Genomic DNA, 21,048 nt, shown 5'->3' with positions numbered 1-21,048 from the left:
GTGTGTGTGTATGTATGTATATATATATATATATATATATATATATATATATATATATATATATATATATACATACATACTGGGCCACAAAAATGTCTGTGACGTGGTCTTCATATTTACACAGGAGAATTTTTTAAAAATATTATATTATTTTCCTGTTTTAGACTGTATATGATGAATCTGTTGTAAATGTGGGATATTAATTACTGTTCTTTCGACTACAGGCTCGTCAGACGATCAACGATATTCCTCAGACTGTGACCAACCAGACCACGTCTTCTGTAAAACGTAAGCCAGTCTGTAAATGCTAATCGGGGACATTGTCTGAAAGAACAAAATTAAAGGGGTTGTCCAGTGGAATAAAAAAAAAAAAAAAAAAAAAAAAGAGGACAGCAGTTAGAAGAAGAAATCCTTGTCTCAGGGTTACCTTGTGTTGCTGACCCACTCATCCTCTTGATCTCCACTTCCTGGTATCTGTCACAACACACAGAAAATTACTGCTCTTACTGGGTTATAATTTATAACAAAAAATAAAATTGTACTTACCCCACTGATTCCCCCCCCAGCTCTGCTGTTCACCCTGTGCCCACTGACTTTCACTTCCTGGTTCTCCGTTTCAACGCAAGGAAATTACTGCCCAGCCAATCGGTGACTGAGCAGGAGCACAGCTGCCACCAGTGATTGGCTGAGCAGTAATATTTTTCTGTTGAAATGGAGAACCAGGAAGTTAAAGTCAGTGGGTGCTTGTGGATCAGTAGGGTGAGTACTGCTTTTTATTAGGGATAATAATAATAATAATAATAATAATAATAATTAAAAAGCAGTACTCGCCTTACTGATCCCCAAGCACCCACTGACTTTCACTTCCTGGTTCTCCATTTGAACAGAAGAATATTACTGCTCACCCAGTCACTGGAGGCAGCGGTGCTCCTGCTCAGTCACTGATTGGCTGGGCAGTAATTTCCTTGCGTTGAAATGGAGAACCAGGAAGTGAAAGTCAGTGGGTGCTTTGGGATCAGTAAGATTATTATTATTATTATTATTATTATTATTAATAATAATAATAATAATAATAATAATAATAATAATAATAATAATAATAATAATAATAATAATAATAATAATAATTTTATCCCTATCTGTTCAACTTTTTTTTTTATTACATGCAATTGGACAACTCCCAATCCACATCTACAATATATGTAATTTTTATGTCATGAAGACTATCCTTATTGATGGTCTAAGCTTAAGGCCCTATTACACAGAATGATTATTGACTGCTATGGCCAATAATCGTCCTGTGTAATAGAAGGCAACGATCAGCTGTCATGAACGATGTCGGCTGATCTTTGCTGTCGTTTATCTTTTAACATGTTGAAAGACAAATAAGTATGATAGCAGCGGTCTGCTGCTGCTGCCGCCGCTCCTGTTCCGCAGAGCGACGGCAGCTGATCGCTGCTATCTGCTATGGGCTGCCTGGATGATCAAGTGTTCACCCGAGCAGCCCCCCCCCCACCCCCGCAGCTCCCCACGGCCCCCCCTGTACTCACCCGCTCACTGCCGACGTGTGTAATAGCTGCGGCAGTGAGCGGGGAAAGAGGAGCAAACGAGATCTGACGGTGCTTGTTTTGCTCCTCTGTCCCCCCTTGTAATAGGAGTTTTAGGATAGGTCATCAATATCCAGTATTTAGGGGGGGGGGGGGGGCAGAGTCCAATTTCTGGCACCGCTGCTGATCTACTGACTTGAAGGGGTTGTGTTACTCATGAGAATCCTAAAGCCTTTTCACTTCCTACAAGGCACAGCTCTGTACACTGGGTAGTGGCTGTACATGGTACTGCAACTTGACCCATTGAAGTCAATTCAGCCACTGCTGAGTGTACTGGGAAGTGACGTGTTTACAGCACCTGCACATGTATTGCAGCCCCCTCAATCGTCAGATCACCTCTCAATCGTCAGATCACCTGGGACCCTTGTAGGGACCTGGATAAACCCTAACATATCACATTGTATCTTGAAGAGGTACAAGATCAGCTGGTGAACATCAAGCAGAAAATTCAGGATGCCAGAAGCAGCTTCTCGATTGTGGATAAACTGGATCAAGTAAATACTTATTTAGATATAGCAACCAGCAACGCAACAAAGTACCAGCCGGATGTGGAGAGATACGAATATTACAGGTAAGACGTGAATCTGTCATGTAGAGTATTTGCCAGTAGTCCTTATTATTGCAGGACGGTCCTGTGACTTGGACCATGAAAGGTTCATGCCATTTAGTTGGCTATTTTTGGCCATTTTATTGGGTGAAACGGGGCAGGATGACAAATGTTGGTAAAACCCTTGGCTTACCTAACAATTGTTTTGGGTGGTCATCGAGTCTACTCGTCTTACCTGGGACTCTCATAGTCTTAAATAAAGCTTTGTGTCCAAACACATTGCGCGCCCAGGATCTATGCCTAACAAGGCTTCTGAGCCCACCAACCCCTGTGCATATGCCATTGCACCCAGTGGTTATATACTCATATGTTAGCAACACATTAACTAGTGAATATATGGAGTATGGGAATAGTAATGTTCATGATCAAATCAGAATGTGACGACATAGACCAGGGAGGGGTCATGGGGAACCTGCATCCCTTCAGCTGTTGCAAAACTACAATTCCCATCATGCCTGGACAGCCTTCGGCTGTCCAGGCATGATGGGTAATGTAGTTTTACAACCGCTGGAGGGTCACAGGTAGAACATACGTATTTGGTAGAAATCCTTGTCTGTAACCCATACATTAACATATTGTGTCTGTCTTCCTTGCAGATGGATAGTCTGTATCTGTCTCTCCTGCATCATTCTCCTAATAATTGTATGCAATCTGTTTGGTTTGCTGCTCGGACCGTGTGGTCAATCAAAAGTGGATCCCACCGAGAGGAACTGTCCATCAAATTCAGCGGGAGACTTCTTAATGGCGTAAGTAATTATAGAGATCAAGTGCTGAGTTCCTCCTGCTCTATATAATCTGACTTTTTCAATAGATAGAATAGTGAGTTTAAAGGGAGCCTTTGAAGACCATTGAATCTACCTGTAGCATGCGGGTGACAGGCCCCCAGATTCTAATAAAGTCTCTCCAAATTGATGTCTAGATGATGCACTTGCCCCCTCAAATGCACCATAAGCAGCCCATGCCAAAAAAAGTTGTAGAAACACCAGATGTTTTGCCGGGAATCACTTGAAACACCTGAGAACATACATTTGAGGGGTGTTACAGCAGTGAAAACGGTACATAATCCTGTTCGTAACGCCACACAAGGTGGTGCCGTGGTTCGGGGTGCTTAGGTGGTATACAGCAGGTGCGCTCTGGTGTTTTCTTTGGAGAACTTGTCATGGTGGCCAGGAGTGGCTTTTACCCACCCCCAGACACGCTGCCATTGGGCTTTGTAAAGGGCAGCATTCGCTCAGTACCAGGAAACAAATGGTAACACCCAAAGCATTTATTCCTTAGAATTGCTATATAAAAGAAACTTTTAACATCATATATTGCCCTAGCGGGGTTCTCTACAATCAGGTCTTCTATGTGACTGAAGTAATTGACTGAATTATGTCCAATGCTGAATATATGGGATAACAGTACCTGCACCCAACACTAGATGGCAGTGTTGGTCAGCTAAAGTTTTTAACTATTCTGTGTATGAAGTGACTGTGGTTTCCTTGCAGGGGAGCTGGGTTCAGCTTTATCTTTGCTTGGCTTCTCATGTTGGTGACCGGGGTGCTGTTTGCTGTCGGAGGAAATGCCTACACGTTGGTCTGTAAACCGTGGAGCAATCAGCAGCTCTATCAGGTGACTCTTATGTTCTACGGACAGGACAAGCAGAATGTAAAGTTGTATAAAGTTATCATAAGACACACATGATGCACTAGAACCAGATAATGTCTAAAGTATCTGATCAGTAGATGTCTAACTGAAAAAGTAGGAGATACCTGGAACATACTTCCAGCAGAAGTGGTAAATCTACAGTAAGTGACTGTAAACCTGCCTGGGATAAACATACAGTATATCTATAAGATAATAAGGAAGGAAATAATATAAGGGCGGACTAGATGAACCAGGGGGATCTTGCTCGCATACATGGTAACACCCAGATTCTTCTTTATTTCCAGGTTGTTGATAAGGACTTCAATCTAAGCAAGGTGCTGAATATAGGCCTCAATAACCTGAACCTGGCTTCCATATATAGGTATGTAGAACACAAGGACATAAAAATCACTGCACCCCATAGAATAACACTAAAAGGACTCCTCAAAAGGGGGTGCCACCAGATATCATTAGGTAGTAAAATTATTGTGTGCTGATCTCTATATTATATCTGTATAAAGGGAGCTCAGACCATATTGACCTCAGTGGGAGTTGTATACATCTGTATGCAATGAGCTCCCCCTAGTGGCGGCTTAAGGTCACTTTATAAAAAAGATCATTTAAGTGGAAACTTTGGCTCAGAGTTACTATTGCTGTCTAATTCTTAATGGCTGTCCAGGCATGATGGGAATTGCAATTTTGCAACAGCTGGAGGGCCGAAGGTTCCTTATCCCTGGTGTAAATTCTGGGGCATTTGTACTAGAGGAATTCTAGCAAATGCACAAGTCCCCATTGTGCCCATTCTGTCAGACTCCAAGGCTGAAGGATGACAGCACCACATCTCCACTGATCTCCACTGAGACCTTGAGAATACAGAGTATTGATCCTGATATTGTCCCTTTTTCATGTCTTCTTTTGTAGTAACTGTACGCAGGATAATTCCCTATGGACTACTTTAAACCTGAGCTCCATGTACGATTTAGACAGCTACCTCAACATCAGTCAGGTGAGTGCAGCTAAACTACTGAGCAGAGGTATTCTATGGGGATTTGCTGCTGCTCTAGACAGTTCCTGACATGGACAGAGGTGGCAGGAGAGAGCACTGTGTCAGACTGGAAAGAATCCACCACTTCCTGCAGGACATACAGCAGCTGATGATTTGGAAGATTTGAGATTTTTTTAATAGAACATTTAATTTTAATTGACAGTTGATTTGTAAACTATTATTTTTTTCACCGGAGTAGCCTTTTAAAGAGGACCTGTCACCCCCCCGTGTCGGGGTGACAGGCTCCCGACCCCCCGTTAGAGCCCCCTATACTCACCTGATCCCGCCGGGTCCCGCTTCCTGATCCGGTCGGGTCACGGAGATATGAGCGCCCGAAGCCCGGCGCGCGCGCTTACAGGAGAGTCCGATGCCCATAGACAATGACGGAGCATCGGACTCCCCATTCATTCTCTATGAGCGTCGGACTCTCCTGTGAGCGCGCGCGCCGGGCTTCGGGTGCTCATATCTCCGTGACCCGCCCGGATCAGGTGAGTATAGGGGGCTGTAACGGGGGGTCGAGAGCCTGTCACCCCGGCACGGGGGGTGACAGGTCTCCTTTAAGCTTAGAGTTCAATGAATCTACAGTAAGATTTGCCAGACCTGAATCTAATGCATCAGCCATCGATTAATTTAGTCTTCTAAAACTTTTCCCTCTTTCTAAGTGTTAAGATTCCCTTTAAAAGTCTGAAATAAGACTCTGGACTGCGTCCAAGAAGACTCTTCTATAGAACTGAAACACTTATAAAGCAGAAAAAAAAACATTTACAAGACTCAATGAATCAATGGCTGATGGATGAGATTTGGGTTTGTTGAATCTTACCGTAGATTTGCGCAACTCGCTTCGGCCTTCAGTTATTTAGTCTTTTCCTGGAGGAGTCTGGTAGGACCGGGTCCAGACCGTCATTCCAGACTTCTACGTGTTCCAATTCCACTGAGAAAGCAGAACTGGCGCAAGACTAAAGGAATCGATGGCCGATTCATTAGATTCGGGTTCGGAGGAACCTACTGTAGACTTTCTAAACTCTACTGGAGACTATGGGGGAGAATTATCAAACATGGTGTAAAGTGAAACTGGCTCAGTTGCCCCTAGCAACCAATCAGATTCCACCTTTCATTCCTCACAGACTCTTTGGAAAATGAAAGGTGGAATCTGATTGGTTGCTAGGGGCAACTGAGCCAGTTTCACTTTACACCATGTTTGATAAATCTCCCTCTTTAAGATGGCCAAGATGTCTTCTATTCCTGGACCTTAGTAGTAACCCGTTCTTTCTTCTCTCCAGTATACAGGTCAAGTGAACACTACATTAGAGAACACTAATATTAATATATCCGATATCACTTTCCTGACCGCCGCTCAGAGAGACAAAGTCATCAGTGTATCCACATCCGGGATAGACACGTACGACTTCTCCGACTTTAACCAGCAGGTAGGAAAACACGTCGGCCTGTACTAAACCCCATGGAACATACATACAGGACGAATAGCTGATACAGGAGGGGTCCTCATAATGATCCTCAATGTCTGACTGGTGAAGGTCTGAGCATAGGCCGTGGCCCAGTATCCTCACCAAACATTGGGGGAGACTTATTAAACTGGTGTAAAGTGAAACTGGCTCAGTTGCCCCTAGCAACCAATCAGATTCCACCTTTCATTCATCACAGGTTCTTTGGAAAATGAAAGGTGGAATTTGATTGGTTGCCAGGGGCAACTAAGACAATTTTCTACTTTACACCAGTTTGATAAATCTCCCCCATTGTGTCATGAATTCTGCCGCAGTCCCATACCCCTGTGTTGCAGTATAGGGATAAAGTGGAAGAAGCTCTTATAGCGGGGGTCCCGGTGGTTGGACCCCAAATACAGACATGATTGTTAACCATCATTAATCTCATTACAGACATCCAAGAACATCACCAAAACAAGTCTCACAGCCTTTGCAGCCCAGTTAGATGACCTGGCATCGGTAAGTCATGAGTAAAGCTCCGGCAGATGGTATTAGATATTGCTGCCTGGGTCCATCCTTGTGGAGTTTTAGCTTTGTCTCAGAACACTGTAATAGAGAATCATAAAGAGGACCCAGAATTTAATAGCCAAGTGGGCGTGTCCCTACACTGTCTGCTCTGATTGGCCAGGCATACAGACTGTGTTACTTCAGGAGAAACGACTTCCTCCATCTGCAGCATCAACCATGTACACATTTGTAGTACTCTCACACATTATCCTCTTGTGCTCCTGCTCCTATATAGTTCAGGAGTGAGGTTCTTAGCAATGGACTCTATCAGGGAGCGGTCCAGGAAATAATCAACATACTTGCTAACATCTTAGACAATACAGCAATATATCTTGGGCACAAAAAAGACTAGGGTTCACGCAAACCCTGCCCAAAGATATTGCTAGGGTGAGGCTTAAAGGGAGCCTGCACCGTGGAAACTCTATCTAATGTTTTGGCACTAGGTTATAGGGCAGGAAGAGCTGAACAGATCGATATATATATCTTTCTGGGAAAACTTGCAACTTCTTGACTAAAATTACTGCTCCTAATAATAGGACCGCCCACTGGACTCCTAAGCATGGAAAGATCAGAGATTTTGATTAATAAATGACTATTTATACTGTATAATATATATATCAATCTGATCGGCTTCTCCTGCTTTATAACATGGTGCTGACGGATAAGAGAGGATTTTCATGGTGACAGGTTCCCTTTAAACCCTCTAGATTTTGTCTTCTAGTTGTTTTTAGCTTTTGATCTTCCTGTCATTATAATAGTATCACTTAGCTCCGATGGGTGTAGTAGTTTTTTAAGTTGTTTTATTCTTCCTGAACAGAAAAATCCAGCAAAGCAGGCTGAGCTCAGCAGCGAGGCCAACGATCTCCGGAGCCTACAAAACTCCATCAACAACAACATGGTCCCACAGATTGTAAGTATATATTATATAATCTGTATGTAGATTGATGATAGATATAAGATCACACGCTGTGACCTTCTAAACCTTTAATTTCTTACCTTCCAGAAAAGCCTCAGTACAAGTATCACCAATGTCCAAGCTAAAGGAAAAGCGTTACCGGTAAGGTCCATGTAATGGGGTACATTATCGATTACTATAGTATAATAATACTGAGGGAGATTATCAATAGTGAGACTGTGTAAGGGGGGTAGGGTATCCTGGCACAGTGCGGAGGGGCAGGGCAGGACACAGACTGATGAGTCTAGTATAGGCTGAACACAATGCTGCCATTGTTATCATAGTTGTAGGGCATTTTGGGACATATAGTAGAGAAGATGTCGATTAGGTAGGATGGGGCTGTGGACATGCACACAGAATGCACTGACAAAAAAAAAAAGTTTTCAAATCAACTGGTGTTAGAAAGTTTTACAGATCTGTAAATTACTTTTACAGTCTTCCAGTACTTATCGGCTGCTGTATGTCCTGCAAGTGGTGTATTATTTCCAGTCTGACACAGTGCTCTCTGCTGCCATCTCTGTCCATGTCAGGAACTGTCCAGAGCAGTAAAGGTTTTCTATGGGGATTTGCTGCTGTTCTGGACAGTTAATGGCGTGGACAGAGGTGGCAGCAGAGAGCACTGTGTCGAACTGGAAAGAATACACCACTTCCTGCAGGACATCTGTTTAACATTCTGAAACCTGTTGGTTTAAAACCAATTCAAAATATCCCTTTAACAGCAAAATATAGCATGTCTTTGTCAGCTGTATATCATACTCAGAGGTGGGAGATAGAACATATGATACCTGTCTCTTAGCTGATGGCTTTTTGCAAAGCTATAAAATCAGGTTTTACTTCTAAGCTCAAGAGCTGTAGAGGCCGGGCTGAGCTGCTGCATGCACGCTTCTTCTCTCCCTGCCTTGCATGATTGATGTACAAGGCTCAGAGCTGAAAACCAAGCAGTGAGGGTTAAGGAAGGCAGGAAGCATACATGCTGCAGCCCAGCCCGGCATCTAAGACTCATGAGCTTAGAAGGAAAACATAATAACTTTGCAAACAGCCATCATGTAAGTGACTGGTATGATTTGTATCTCCCTATGCAGTTCTAAGCATGAAATAGAGTTGACATTACCCCAGTCTGGGGGAGGGGGGCGCTGTTGCATTGGTATCTACCGAAAGTGTTTGCCTCCAGTAGTGGTGGAAAGTGGTACTGAAGATAATTTCCAATGCAGTAACGTAAGAGGTTGCTACAACTGTACAAAAGTAATACAACACATGTATATCTTTATTAAAGGGATTATCCAGGGTTAGTAAAACACAGCTGCCTCTTTCCAAAAAACAGTGCCACCCCTGTCCTCAGATTGTGTGTGGAATAACAAATTGACTCTATTCACTTCAATGGCATGAAGTTTGTAATACCAAACACAAACTGAGGAGAAAGGTGGTGCTGTTTCTGGAAGCAAACAGCAATGTTTTTCTAGTCCTGTATAACTCCCCCCCCCCCCCCCCCCCCTTTAAAGGTGTAAAACATATTGAATTCTTTTTCCCCTTTAAATGCAGGCAGCTTTAAATGCAACCCTTAAAAGCATCGATCAAACGCAGAACTTTGTGAATACCCAAGTGGTCGGAATTGTAAAGAGCGTAAGTTGTGTCATACTGTTGGGAGCTCTGTGATGCAGCTGTCAGGGCAGGCTGGGAGTTGTAGTTTGTTTACTAATATTTTCAAGCTGTTGCAAAACTACAACTCCCAGCATGCCATTCTGTGTCTATCGTAGTCACGAAGGTCGGGGAACACTACATGGGAGAATTGCTTACATAGCAATTCAACAATGCCTATAAGTATGTAATACACATTCGTGTAAAGCCAAACTGGGACTGTCCAGCCACTGCAAAACTACAACTCCCAGCATGCCGGCTGTCGGGGCATGCTGGGAGTTGTAGTTTTGCAATGGCTGGATATCCACAGCTTGGAGAACACTATATTGGAGGATTGCTCACATAGGAAGTGTCTGTAATACAGATCCCTATACCCTGCTATAATGCTGCCGCGCGCCCGGCTCTGCTACATACATGACGTCATAACCTGCTGTTATCTTCATACATATCATATACAATAATTTTCCCCTTTGTAAATTTAGGAGACCAGAAACTTTCTAAACAGAATAGTGGGATACTTTGAATCGTACATCAATTGGGCAAAGACGATGGTGAGTGCCGAATAGTTTTTTTTTTCCTCTTTCTTTACATCATCCCAATTCTTTTCAAAACTCATAACAAATAATGCTAAAATTTGAAAGAAAAAAAAAAGAATTATTTGAACCCTTGTGACTGACCATACACTGACCATGTGCTCCTATTTCCTTAGCTGACCACAAATGTAGCTCGGTGTGGACCCCTCGCCAGGGCTCTGGATTCCACCCAGGTCATTGGCTGTCAGTATGTCGTGGACTCTTTGGTAAGAATGCTGGAACATGTATGAAGGTCGGCGTCAATGTATAAGCCACAGATACAGTATATGAAGTGTCTATCCCCAAGTATATCATATGTAGAAGAGGCTGTCTCACAATGACAACCCCTCTTCCTTATGTTCTATTAGGGCTATTATAAAGGAGCCCCCGCCCCCTCTGTATGTAGTAAAGGGAATGTTTCTTTTAAACAAATCTAAAGAAATTTGGCAATATGTTTCATAATTATCCATTTTATTATCTATATTATAAAATAATCCTTAAAATCTCGCAGTTTCCATTCTGGCCACTAGGCCTAAAACTAAGTGGAGACTTCCTGTTCTGTTTGTGATGATAGGGAGGAGGCTGCTGATCTGTACAGATTGTGCAGTTCCTGACCCAGCACCAGAGGGGCCTTATTGCTGCCAAATAATAAAAAAAATGGTATCAATTTTCCTAAATAGAATTCTATTTCCATGATGTTAATATTATTAAAGATCTCTATCTATCTATCTATCTATCTATCTATCTATCTATCTATCTATCTATCTATCTATCTATCTATCTCCTATCTATCTATCTATCTATCTATCTATCTATCTATCTATCTATCTGTCTATCTATCTATCTACACTTCTGAAATCCTCATTGACTTTGGTTTAGTACTCTGTCCCCTTCTATAGTTACATAATTGTTAGGGTTGAACAGAGAAAAATCTGACAACTCCGACCACTAACCCTACTGCTACTGTGTTGATCCAGAGAAACATTGAAAAAAAATAATTATCCTCTCTAGAGGCATTTGATTAGCGGTGGCTGCTGAAGTTGGATAAAGCCCTAAGGCTATGTGGAAAACATGGATATAGTCATTGGCTGTATCCATGTTTTCCAGACAACCTTAGAGCTTTATCCAAGTTCAGCAGCCCCCGCTAATCAAATACCGAACGATCGGGTTCGGATGGACTCGAACCCAAACCCGGCTCGCTCATCTCTAATCCTCTCATCGCCCCATACGTTCAAAGCTGATCTGGTGTAGTGAAGCAGTGTGGTGACTGATTAGTGTTATTCCTGCGGAGGGTTGATGCGGTGATGAGTATTTGTACACTGATGGTCACTCTTTGTCTTCTTTCCCAGAATGCCTTCTGGTTCAGCCTGGGCTGGTGCACAATTTTCTTCATTCCCAGCATTATCCTGGCAGTAAAACTGGCAAAACATTACAGGAGGATGAAGACCTCCGACGTCTATGAGTAAGTGCTTGTTTTTTGTTTTTTTTCCTCTTTTACCTATAGACATATGGGGCGAGATTTATCAAACATGGTGTAAAGTGAAACTGGCTCAGTTGCCCCTAGCAACCAATCAGATTCCACCTTTCATTCCTCACAGACTCTTTGGAAAATGAAAGGTGGAATCTGATTGGTTGCTAGGGGCAACTGAGCCAGTTTCACTTTACACCATGTTTGATAAATCTCCCCCCATTGTTGTATCAGTGACAGCAGCTTAAAGGGAATCTGTCAGCTGTAATTCATGTTCCAAGCTTCCATGAGAAGAGAAAAGAGAAAAGATGAGGGCACTCACCATGTGTTGTGATCTTCTTCCTTTATTTTGTCTTTATACGTGCATAAAAGTTGCTGGCTTCATCGGGCTTAGCGTGGACGCCAGACACCCACCAGACCGGGTAACAGCTGTTTCACGCGCATGTGCGCTTCTGTAGAAGCGCGCATGCGCGTGAAACAGCTGTCACCCAGTATCATGACCCGAGATAGAGCAGTGCCGGTGGCTGTTTGTTTTCCTAGAATCATGTTCCAAGCTGCTGACCCTGTCAGATGCTGTTAGGGCAAGGAGACACATGGGACCTTTCCTATATCCATCTGCGCTTCCAGAATGTAGAATTCTTTTATTCTCTAGTGTAAAGAGTCAGAGAGGCATTCTCGACCTCCTGAACGACTGTAAGCTGGAATACCTCCAGCATGGGAGCTGTTTACACAAAACGATGGCTTTCATGATAAAGGAAAGATGTTAGGACGCCCAGTTATAGTTATATATTATATATTCTAGTAATCTTGAGGTTGTAACCTCTGTTAATGTTTTTCTTGTTTTCACAGTAACCCCAATGATCACCTGGAGATGTAAGTGTTACCTACGTTATATATCTTATTGTTCATACTGACGCTACTAGTCATGTAATTTCCTGGAGTGCCCCCTGCTTCGTTTCATCATACACACAACCCTGGTTATAGCAGAGGACACATGAAATATATGGCAGATATGGAAATCTTTGTCCCTTGATGCAGTTTGCGGTCACTCCTCTAGGAGGCGATCTGCAGACGTAGTTCTCTTTTATTAATTACATTACCTGTATGTCTTATTGATGATCTCGCCTTTTAATGTGACAACATACAACACTCCAATAATGCCATTGAAGATAAAGGGGCTGCGCCATTGCTCTCCTCCTGATATCACTAGTCAAGGGTTTAATAGAGAAGTAACATTTTGGGGGATTTTTGGTAAAGTTTTGCTAGGAAAAAATGATGTCTTAATCTGGTGCTGCTCTCAATGATATATTATTATACAGGCTGAGAAAAGCATGGCTGCTTTCTTCCAGAAATAACGCCACTCCGGTCCTCAGTTTGGATGTGGTATTGCAGCTCATTGGAGCTGAATTGTAATACCACACATAACCTGAGGATGGTGCTGCTTTAGCAAGAAAGTAGCTGTGCTTTTACTAATGCTGGATACATCTTTTATCCAGACTCCAAACTTGTGCCTAAATTGTCCAATATTGTGGCCTACCTGACTGATAAGTGGTACCCTGCGCCCCTAATCCTGCCCCGAGGGCTTGTGCCAAAAAGTGCTCACTCTAGGGGACCTTTTTTTTTCCCCTTCCATCCCCCCCATCCTCCACTTTTATGCAGTTTATATGTCCAGATGGTGGCCTTTGATTTCTCCTGAGGGGGGCGCTGCAGGCACATCCAATACAAGATTCTTTTATGACTTCCCTTGTATAACACCATCGGCATAAGAACATATTCCCTCCATTAGGACAGAGTTGGCTGGATGCCACATGGGAATTCCAGCCATGTTCAGGTTGGTCCGCTGACAAGCCGGCTGCAGCTTCCTCCCTATAGTCTGAAATCCCCTGATGTTCTGGATTATTAGATTACTCCTGGCTGTATGCCCGGGGTCAGGAGTGACTACTTATTAAAATCATGAGTCCAGAGACCATGTCTAATATGTAACCTCCATATAATGGCACTTATAAAGGGTTTCTTCAGGAACAATTGCTTCCCCATCACTGCCCAGAATATTATTTACTGGTATCAGAAAGTTACACAGGTATGTAATCTACTTCTATTTAAAAATCTCAAGTCTTCTAGTACTTATCAGCTGCTGTATGTCCTGCAGGAAGTGGTGTATTCTTTCCAGTCTGACACAGCCCTCTCTGCTGCCACCTCTGTCCATGTCAGGAACTGTACAGAGCAGGAGAGGTTTTCTATGGGGATTTGCTGCTGCTCTGGACAGTTCCTGACATGGACAGAGGTGGCAGCAGAGATCACTGTGTCAGACTGGAAAGAATACACCACTTCCTGCAGGACATACAGCAGCTGATACATACTGGAAGACTGGAGATTTTTAAATAGAAGTGATTTTAAGTCTTTGTCTTAAAAAAGTTAATGCAAACTTAAACAGAAACTTAAAGGTGGTAGAAAAACATGGCTGCTTTCTTTCAGTTACAGGGTGGTGCTGTCCTTGCAAGTAAATTTGTTTTTGCTAATCCTGGATAACCCCTTTAATACCACATGTATTTCTCCTTGCAGGACGTCCACATCTCAGCAGTTCCTAATCCCTCGAGTTACAGTGAAATCCTGAAGACCTCGCCGCCACCAGCGCTGAACAAGACATAGCACAGGACTCTCCAAAATGGCGCCTAGCCTCCTGGAAACGTTCCGTTTTCCCTTCCATGAGGACTATTGTCTATTGATGAGATTGTATTTATTTTCTGATCCTTTTTACTTTGACTGTGAAGAATTGCATCGTGGGTGAGATCAACCCCAAGTGGAAATCATTCAATTTTATTTTTTTTTTTTTTAAATGGGGTGTAGAGTTTCCCCGTATAGATGTCCAGAATACAGAGCGGCGCTGCCCGGGCCGCCAATGATTGTAGACTCTGCTGATGGCGTCCTGGCAGCGCCCGTCACCTGTGGATTGTCATTTTTATACCAAGATGTAAAGAATTTCTTTTCTTTTTTTGCTTTTATGATGAGTTAATAATTTTTTTTTTTTTAAGATTATAATAATTTTAAGTTATTTGCTAAGGTGTTGTGGATAAAGCGCATCTTGTACATACCAAATTCTGTCTCCATTGTGATTCCTCCTCCCCCACCTACTTGGAAAAACATGGATGCTTTCTTCCAGAAACAGCGCCACTCTTATTCTCAGGTTTTGTGTGGTATTGCAGTTTAGTCCCATTGAAGTCAATGGAGCTGGATTGTAATACCACACACAACCTGAGGACAGGTGTGGGGCTGTTTTTGCTGGAAAGTAGCTGTGCTTTGTCTTATATTAGAACCCCCCTTTAATGTAAGATGTATTAGTTATACCCTTAGGTATAAAACAGTGAACCAAACTCTTCCTTTTAAAGGGGTTGTTCAGGATAAGAAAAACATGGCGCCACTTTTGGGCACAGGTTTTGTGTGGTATTGCAGCTTGTTCGCATTCACATCAATGGAGAGAAGCTGCAATACCAGACACAACCTGAGGACAGAAGTGGAGCTGTTCTTGCAGGATAGAAATGTTGGTGAGATAAAGTGGAAACCATTAAAGGTCCTCTGGAAAGTTAATGTTTTATTTACAGAACACAGAGCAATGCTGCCCGAGCCGCCAATGAATAAAGATTTTGCTGACCAGGGTCTTGGCAGCAAACGTCACCTGTGGATTGTGATTTCTTTACCAAGATGTAAAGGAGCCATGTTTTTCTAATCCTGGACAACCCTTTAAATTGTACCTTAAAGGGGATGTTAACCAAAAATCTTTTTGTTTCAAATCAACTGGTGCCAGAGATTTGTAATTTACTTCTATTAAAAAAATATCCAGTCTTCCAGTACTTATCAGCAGCTGTATGTCCTACAGGAAGTGGTGTATTCTTTCCAGTCTGACACAGTGCTCTCTGCTGCCACCTCTGTCCATGTCAGGAACTGTCCAGAGCAGTAGCAAATTACCATAGAAAACCTCTCCTGCTCTGGACAGTTCCTGACACGGACAGAGGTGGCAGCAGAGAGCACTGTGTCAGACTGGAAAGAATACACTACTTCCTGCAGGACATACAGCAGCTGATAAGTACTGGAAGACTGGAGATTTTATTAATAGAAGAAAACTACAAATCTCAGGCACTTTCTGGCCAAAAAATTTGGTAAACTACCCCTTTAATGGCGATGTATGTGCAGTAAGCACACGGACCTCTAACAAGCCTCACTCACATGAATGAACGGTTGCACCAAATCTGCCGTGTGTGAACTTGCCCCTGAGGCCTTGTAACCTCTAGTACAACTCCTCCTCTCTAGCATCCTGCACAGCGTGGGGCTTCACAAGCTCGGTGTCCTGTAGCTGTAGCTCCATCTATGACTATAACTCCTGTCCGTACACTAATTCCTGGGCGCGAGCATGTGCATTAGTTGGTGGAATGTAACCAATAGAGGATGATGCTGGGGGCGCTGGACTGTCAGAGTCTCATTGTCTTCTAGGAAGAAAGGGCTGATTATGTTACTCGGCCCTGTCCGTGATGTCTCATGTGATCCTTAGATTGAGTTTTCTTGATGTAATCCCTAAAAACTACAGACAAGTCCAGGGGTAAGCAACCATGGCTCTCCAGCTGTTGCAAAACTACAACTGCCATCATGCCTGGACAGCCAGAGCTTTGTATGTATATATATATGTGTGTGAGATATATTTTCCACTAGGACTGGGCAGACAACACGAGGAATGGGCATGTTGAAATTCAGTAAACATGACCCCTCTTTCCTCCAACATCTTCCAATAGAGGAGAAATGGAACTCCTCATACAAATTATGTTTGGCCACTAGGTGTCCCCCTTTCCTGCTAACTGCTAGCCACTGCCTGTTGTTAGGGGAATTCTGTCTCTAGTAACAGACAAAGTAGAAGAATATCAATTACTCTGTATAATCGGCCATGATCAATGTGTGTGGGGGCTTAAAGTGCAACTATAGCACCACGCCGAGAAACATGGAACAGAACAAGGAAGTAGCTTGTCATATAAGGCTGGATGTGGCCTCTGATAACGGGCAGGATTATAGTTCTAGGTGCTTTCCTCACCTTCTTTCTGGCAGACTGTATACGGAAACAAACAGTCACCACTATGTAAACCAGAGTGACCTGCACCAACCCTTCCCTGAGTTATTACAGCTCAGCCGACAAATTTAAATCCTCCACCTCCCATAGAATAAACCTGGAGTCATCACAACATAACCTGATAATAGGATATTGCTAGCATGGCTCAATGTGTAATCTGATGGTGATGGGGGGACTGATGACTAGGCCCCCCGCTGATCAAAAGAGTAGAGGTCCCATATCTGCTGGCTTAAAGGGGTTATCCAGCGCTACAAAAACATGGCCACTTTTCCCCCTACTGTTGTCTCTAGTTCAGGTGCGGTTTGCAATTGAGCTCCATTTACTTCAATGGAACTGAGTTTTAAAACCCCACCCAAAGTGGAGACAACAGTAGGGGGAAAGTGGCCATGTTTTTGTAGCGCTGGATAACCCCTTTAAATGGAATTGTGGTCAGATATGACAAGCCTGAGGAGGATGGCTGATTGCCATAGTCAGCAGAAAACAGAGAGTCATGGAAATAAGTGGTGACATGTAGTAATCATTCACAGCACTGAGGCTTCCATACATACCATGGGGCAAAGGTTGTACAGTATATGCAGATCCATTACCTCCCTGAACTCTGTGACCTTCACAGCCAACAATCAGAGCTTAGCAATTGGGTCGGGGAACCTAATGATTAAACTTAGGTAGAGAGTTCCCACAGTCCTAGGCTTTTTTAGAATAAATAAAGTGGAGGGAATGTGGTGAAAATGCTATAATACGTCTTATAGCATGTATTTATTAATATGTACATTAAACACAAACATGAAAAACAGGTTTTATGATTAGATGATTGTAGGTAAAGATATAAGGGGTAAAGGTACGAAATAGGTTACCCCTGGTTTAACCCTGCCTATTGCTGAAGTGGGACCCCCTGGTTTAGGTGTCCCCAAACAACAGGAGGGACTGACCCTGTGCTAGGGTTGTGTAGGTCTTTCCCGTCACAGATGTCAGTTGTCACTGTGTCTGGTAATACGGTAATATACAAAGTGTGTAGCATATGAAAGGCAGGTGTAGATGTTTTTTAGTCGTGGTTCTGATATCCCTTCTTCCGTTTATCCAACGCGTTTCCCTTGTTCTATGGCAACAAGTTCCTCAGGGAGTAGGAAGAGCGTTGGAGTATCAATGGGATATGCCTTGATACATGTCTCAGTCTGATCCAGGAAAAGTTGAATTTACAGATGAATATTGTGGGTGCTCCCCAGTCGGTTGTAGGGGATCACCGTTGTCCACCAGACGTATCTTTATACATACAAGTTGTGGTCACTTTATCCAGATTTGTGTCTGGTCTTGTGTGTTAGTTGTTTTCTGCCTTTACAGTATGATCAACTGTATAGTATTAATACGAGCTGTAGTAGATAAGTAACCAGCAATCTCAGTTCCCAGATGGTGTTAGTAAACAGATGTAGTTAGTTTGATACAGATAGTTTTTCTCCTGCAGAGTGATGCGCTGGGGAGCGTGCACTGAGTCTGCTGTGAGGTCTCAGAGATGCTGAGACATCTACCGTCTGTGCGAGGTGCCTGGTGACAATCAGGGCAAAAAAGGGGGAATGCTGATCCAAAGAGAAATGGTTGGTGGTCCCATATAGAGGTAGGTACCAGCTCTGCACAGGATCTGTATACCATATAGGTGATGACAGGAACTCCTGGTCATAGTCTGATCATAGGCGATTGCTTTTCCTTTTCATCTTGATCTGGCCCAGACCGCCATGAAAACTTCTGATGACCACAACTCATCTTACAATCCACCAGACAAAAATGTTAGCTCCTAATTCCAACAGCCCCTTCATCTCTATGCAAACTCCCTATCTGTATTACCCTCAGAGTAATAGAGCCCATTTTTTTGCCCCCAGATATTAGTTACTTGTACCTTGTGCCCCCACACAGTAGTTACTTGCACCTTATGAGTGGAGAGCCCTCCCATAGACTGCCATTATGACACAGAGGCTGCTGGAGAGTTCCGCAGTGGAATTCAACCAATTTTACTCCGTGTGAACTGTCCCTTATTTTGATTGTGATAATGGGATCCATTTTGAATGTATTTTTATTTCTTTTATGCATTGATATTTTCAGACTGGGATTTGGTTCTCTGGATCCTGAGATTTCTGAACTAATATATGTTTATGGAGCGAGAAAATTCATCCATGATGGATCTTAAAGTGACAGCCATGGAACTGCTACAATATGACTTATGGAGACACACTGAGTTACTCCATTCTCCTCAGTATCTATGTTTTCCAGGACTCCCAAGGGCTGCATCCAACTTCTGCAGTCACCAGTGACCAAATGCTACACGCTCAGGTTCGCATGGAGCAGAGCATGGTCGAGTTGCGTTCATCTCTAGTCTTAAGGTGACTTTACACAGAAATTTATCTGACAGATTTTTGAAGCTTAAGTCAGGCCCCCTTCACACGTCCGGAAAAACCATCCGGATTTCCTATCAGGAAATCCGGACGGATTTCCGGACCCATAGAGTTTAATTGGTCACGGACACCCTTCCGGATTTTTCCGGAAGAGTGTCCGTTCCGGAAAATATATCCGGAAAAAATAGGACATGTCCTATTTTTGTCCGGAATTCCGTCCCGGACGCCCCCATAGAAGGCTATGGGGGCGCCGGAATCACGGGCACTTTCCTGATGTACATCAGGAAAGTGCCCATGTTTCCGGATGATTGACAGCCCGCCGGCACCCCCGCTGCCCGAACGCAGCGCCGCCACCACCCAAGGGATCCCTGCACCCGGACATCAGCTGCCGGTGACCCCGCAGCGCCGCAGCACATCACCCCGCCACCGCCGCCTGATGACCCCGCGCCGTATCGCATCACGCCGCCGCCCGCTGACCCCGCCGCCGCATCGCATCACCCCGCCGCTGACCCCGCCGCCCGCTGACCCCGCATCGCATCACCCCGCCGCCCGATGACCGCGCCGCCGTATCGCATCACCCTGCCGCCGTATCGCAACAACCCGCCGCTGCCGCCCGATGGCCCCGCCGCCGCATCGCATCATCCCGCCGCCGCCGCCCGATGACCGCACTGCATCCCATCACCCCGCCGCCACCCGACCTCTATTCCCCCCCCCCCTCCCCGAGTCCGCAGCGGGTTGCACCCGCCCGCCCGGGACTCCCACCAGCTGCCGCCGCTGTTCTTCCGCCGCCGACAGGTGAGATACACAGCCCTCTCCTCCCCAATACTAAAACTCCCACCATGTCCTGCTAACAGGCCATGATGGGAGTTGTACTTCTGCAGCCTGTGGCCATCTAGGTTGCAGAAGTACAACTCTCATCATGCCCCTGTTGGAAACACTTTTTTTTTTACTCATCAGGAAATCCTGAAGGTTTTTCCTGATGATAAAAACGGATTACTGTCAGGAAATCCTGATACTTTCCTGATGACTTTTGAGGTCTCCTGATCAGGATTTCCTGACAGTAAAAACTGACACGGATGTGTGAATGGGGCCTCAGGCATGGATTTAAAAGGGGAGAAAACTCAGTCTTTCCTTTATGACCTTTTCTCTGTTTATAGTCTGCTCCTGGCTTTGACTTCAAAAATCTGTCAGATAAACCTTTCTATGTAAATGCACCATTAGCTTATTAAAATTTTCTGTAACTCATCACTTTCAAGACCTCTGCTTGCTGTCAGCTGGGATCATTCATAAATATGAGATATATAGACGATAGATACAAGATATATACATGATAGATATGTCCCAGCATTTCTATCTCAAGAAAAGTGAATGGCCCTCCTATAAGGAGTCATAACTCACATCAATCCCACACAGGACATGACGGCCATCAGGCGGTCACACATTACACGCCTTATGTGGAGGACGACTTGGCGGCTCTAGATGAGTACAGTCATTATGTAGATGCTCATGTCAGGAATGCTTGATGCTTTTAAGAGCAAATACCACTTTAGTTCTATACGTCATATATAAGCTATGAGTTCCGGAGAAGTAGAAACTCTACAGGGCTCCTTAGTGTAATGACCATGGCTAGACATAATGCTGGGAACAGGGCTCCTGATTCCTGACCGCACAGTAATCTCAGACCAGTGACCATCCAGCATGCCCTGAGCAGAAGAGGTTTTTTATGGGGAGTTGCTCCTGCTCTGGACAGTTCCTGACATGGACAGAGGTGGCAGCAGAGAGCGCTGTGTCAGACTGGAAAGAATACACCACTTCCTGCAGGGCATATAGCAGCTGATAAGTACTAAAAGACTTGAGATTTTAATATAGAAGTAATTTACAAGTCTCTGGCACCAGTTGATTTGAAATAATTTTTTTCCGGTGAGTAACACCTTGGGGGGGGGGGGGGGGGGGTCGACATGACAGCACACTATAGGGTACTAAGAAGTTAAAGAGAACATACAGTAAACAGTCCTTTAAGTGCCAACCAT

The 21,048-nt window shown here is 43.9% G+C and overlaps 1 protein-coding gene across 1 annotated transcript in view; it reads left to right on the top strand.

Moving 5' to 3' along the window:
• Positions 1-14,623, top strand: part of LOC138799140 (prominin-1-A-like) — a 56,914-nt gene extending 42,291 nt beyond the window's left edge. The window contains exons 10-25 of the mRNA XM_069979955.1: positions 225-288; positions 2,019-2,178; positions 2,811-2,960; positions 3,705-3,828; positions 4,149-4,225; positions 4,765-4,849; positions 6,169-6,315; positions 6,784-6,849; positions 7,715-7,807; positions 7,901-7,954; positions 9,392-9,472; positions 9,970-10,038; positions 10,197-10,286; positions 11,409-11,521; positions 12,377-12,400; positions 14,090-14,623. Of these exons, the coding sequence (XP_069836056.1) occupies positions 225-288; positions 2,019-2,178; positions 2,811-2,960; positions 3,705-3,828; positions 4,149-4,225; positions 4,765-4,849; positions 6,169-6,315; positions 6,784-6,849; positions 7,715-7,807; positions 7,901-7,954; positions 9,392-9,472; positions 9,970-10,038; positions 10,197-10,286; positions 11,409-11,521; positions 12,377-12,400; positions 14,090-14,141 (1,449 nt within the window). The 3' untranslated portion in view covers positions 14,142-14,623. The remainder of the gene's footprint in view (positions 1-224; positions 289-2,018; positions 2,179-2,810; positions 2,961-3,704; positions 3,829-4,148; positions 4,226-4,764; positions 4,850-6,168; positions 6,316-6,783; positions 6,850-7,714; positions 7,808-7,900; positions 7,955-9,391; positions 9,473-9,969; positions 10,039-10,196; positions 10,287-11,408; positions 11,522-12,376; positions 12,401-14,089) is intronic.
• The last annotated feature ends 6,425 nt before the right edge of the window (positions 14,624-21,048 follow it).

This window comes from Dendropsophus ebraccatus, chromosome 8 (genome assembly GCF_027789765.1).
Source record: "Dendropsophus ebraccatus isolate aDenEbr1 chromosome 8, aDenEbr1.pat, whole genome shotgun sequence".
Classification (NCBI taxonomy): Eukaryota; Metazoa; Chordata; class Amphibia; order Anura; family Hylidae; genus Dendropsophus; species Dendropsophus ebraccatus.
The sequence above is the reverse complement of the archived record's forward strand: the minus strand, read 5'-3'. Positions and strand labels throughout refer to the sequence as shown.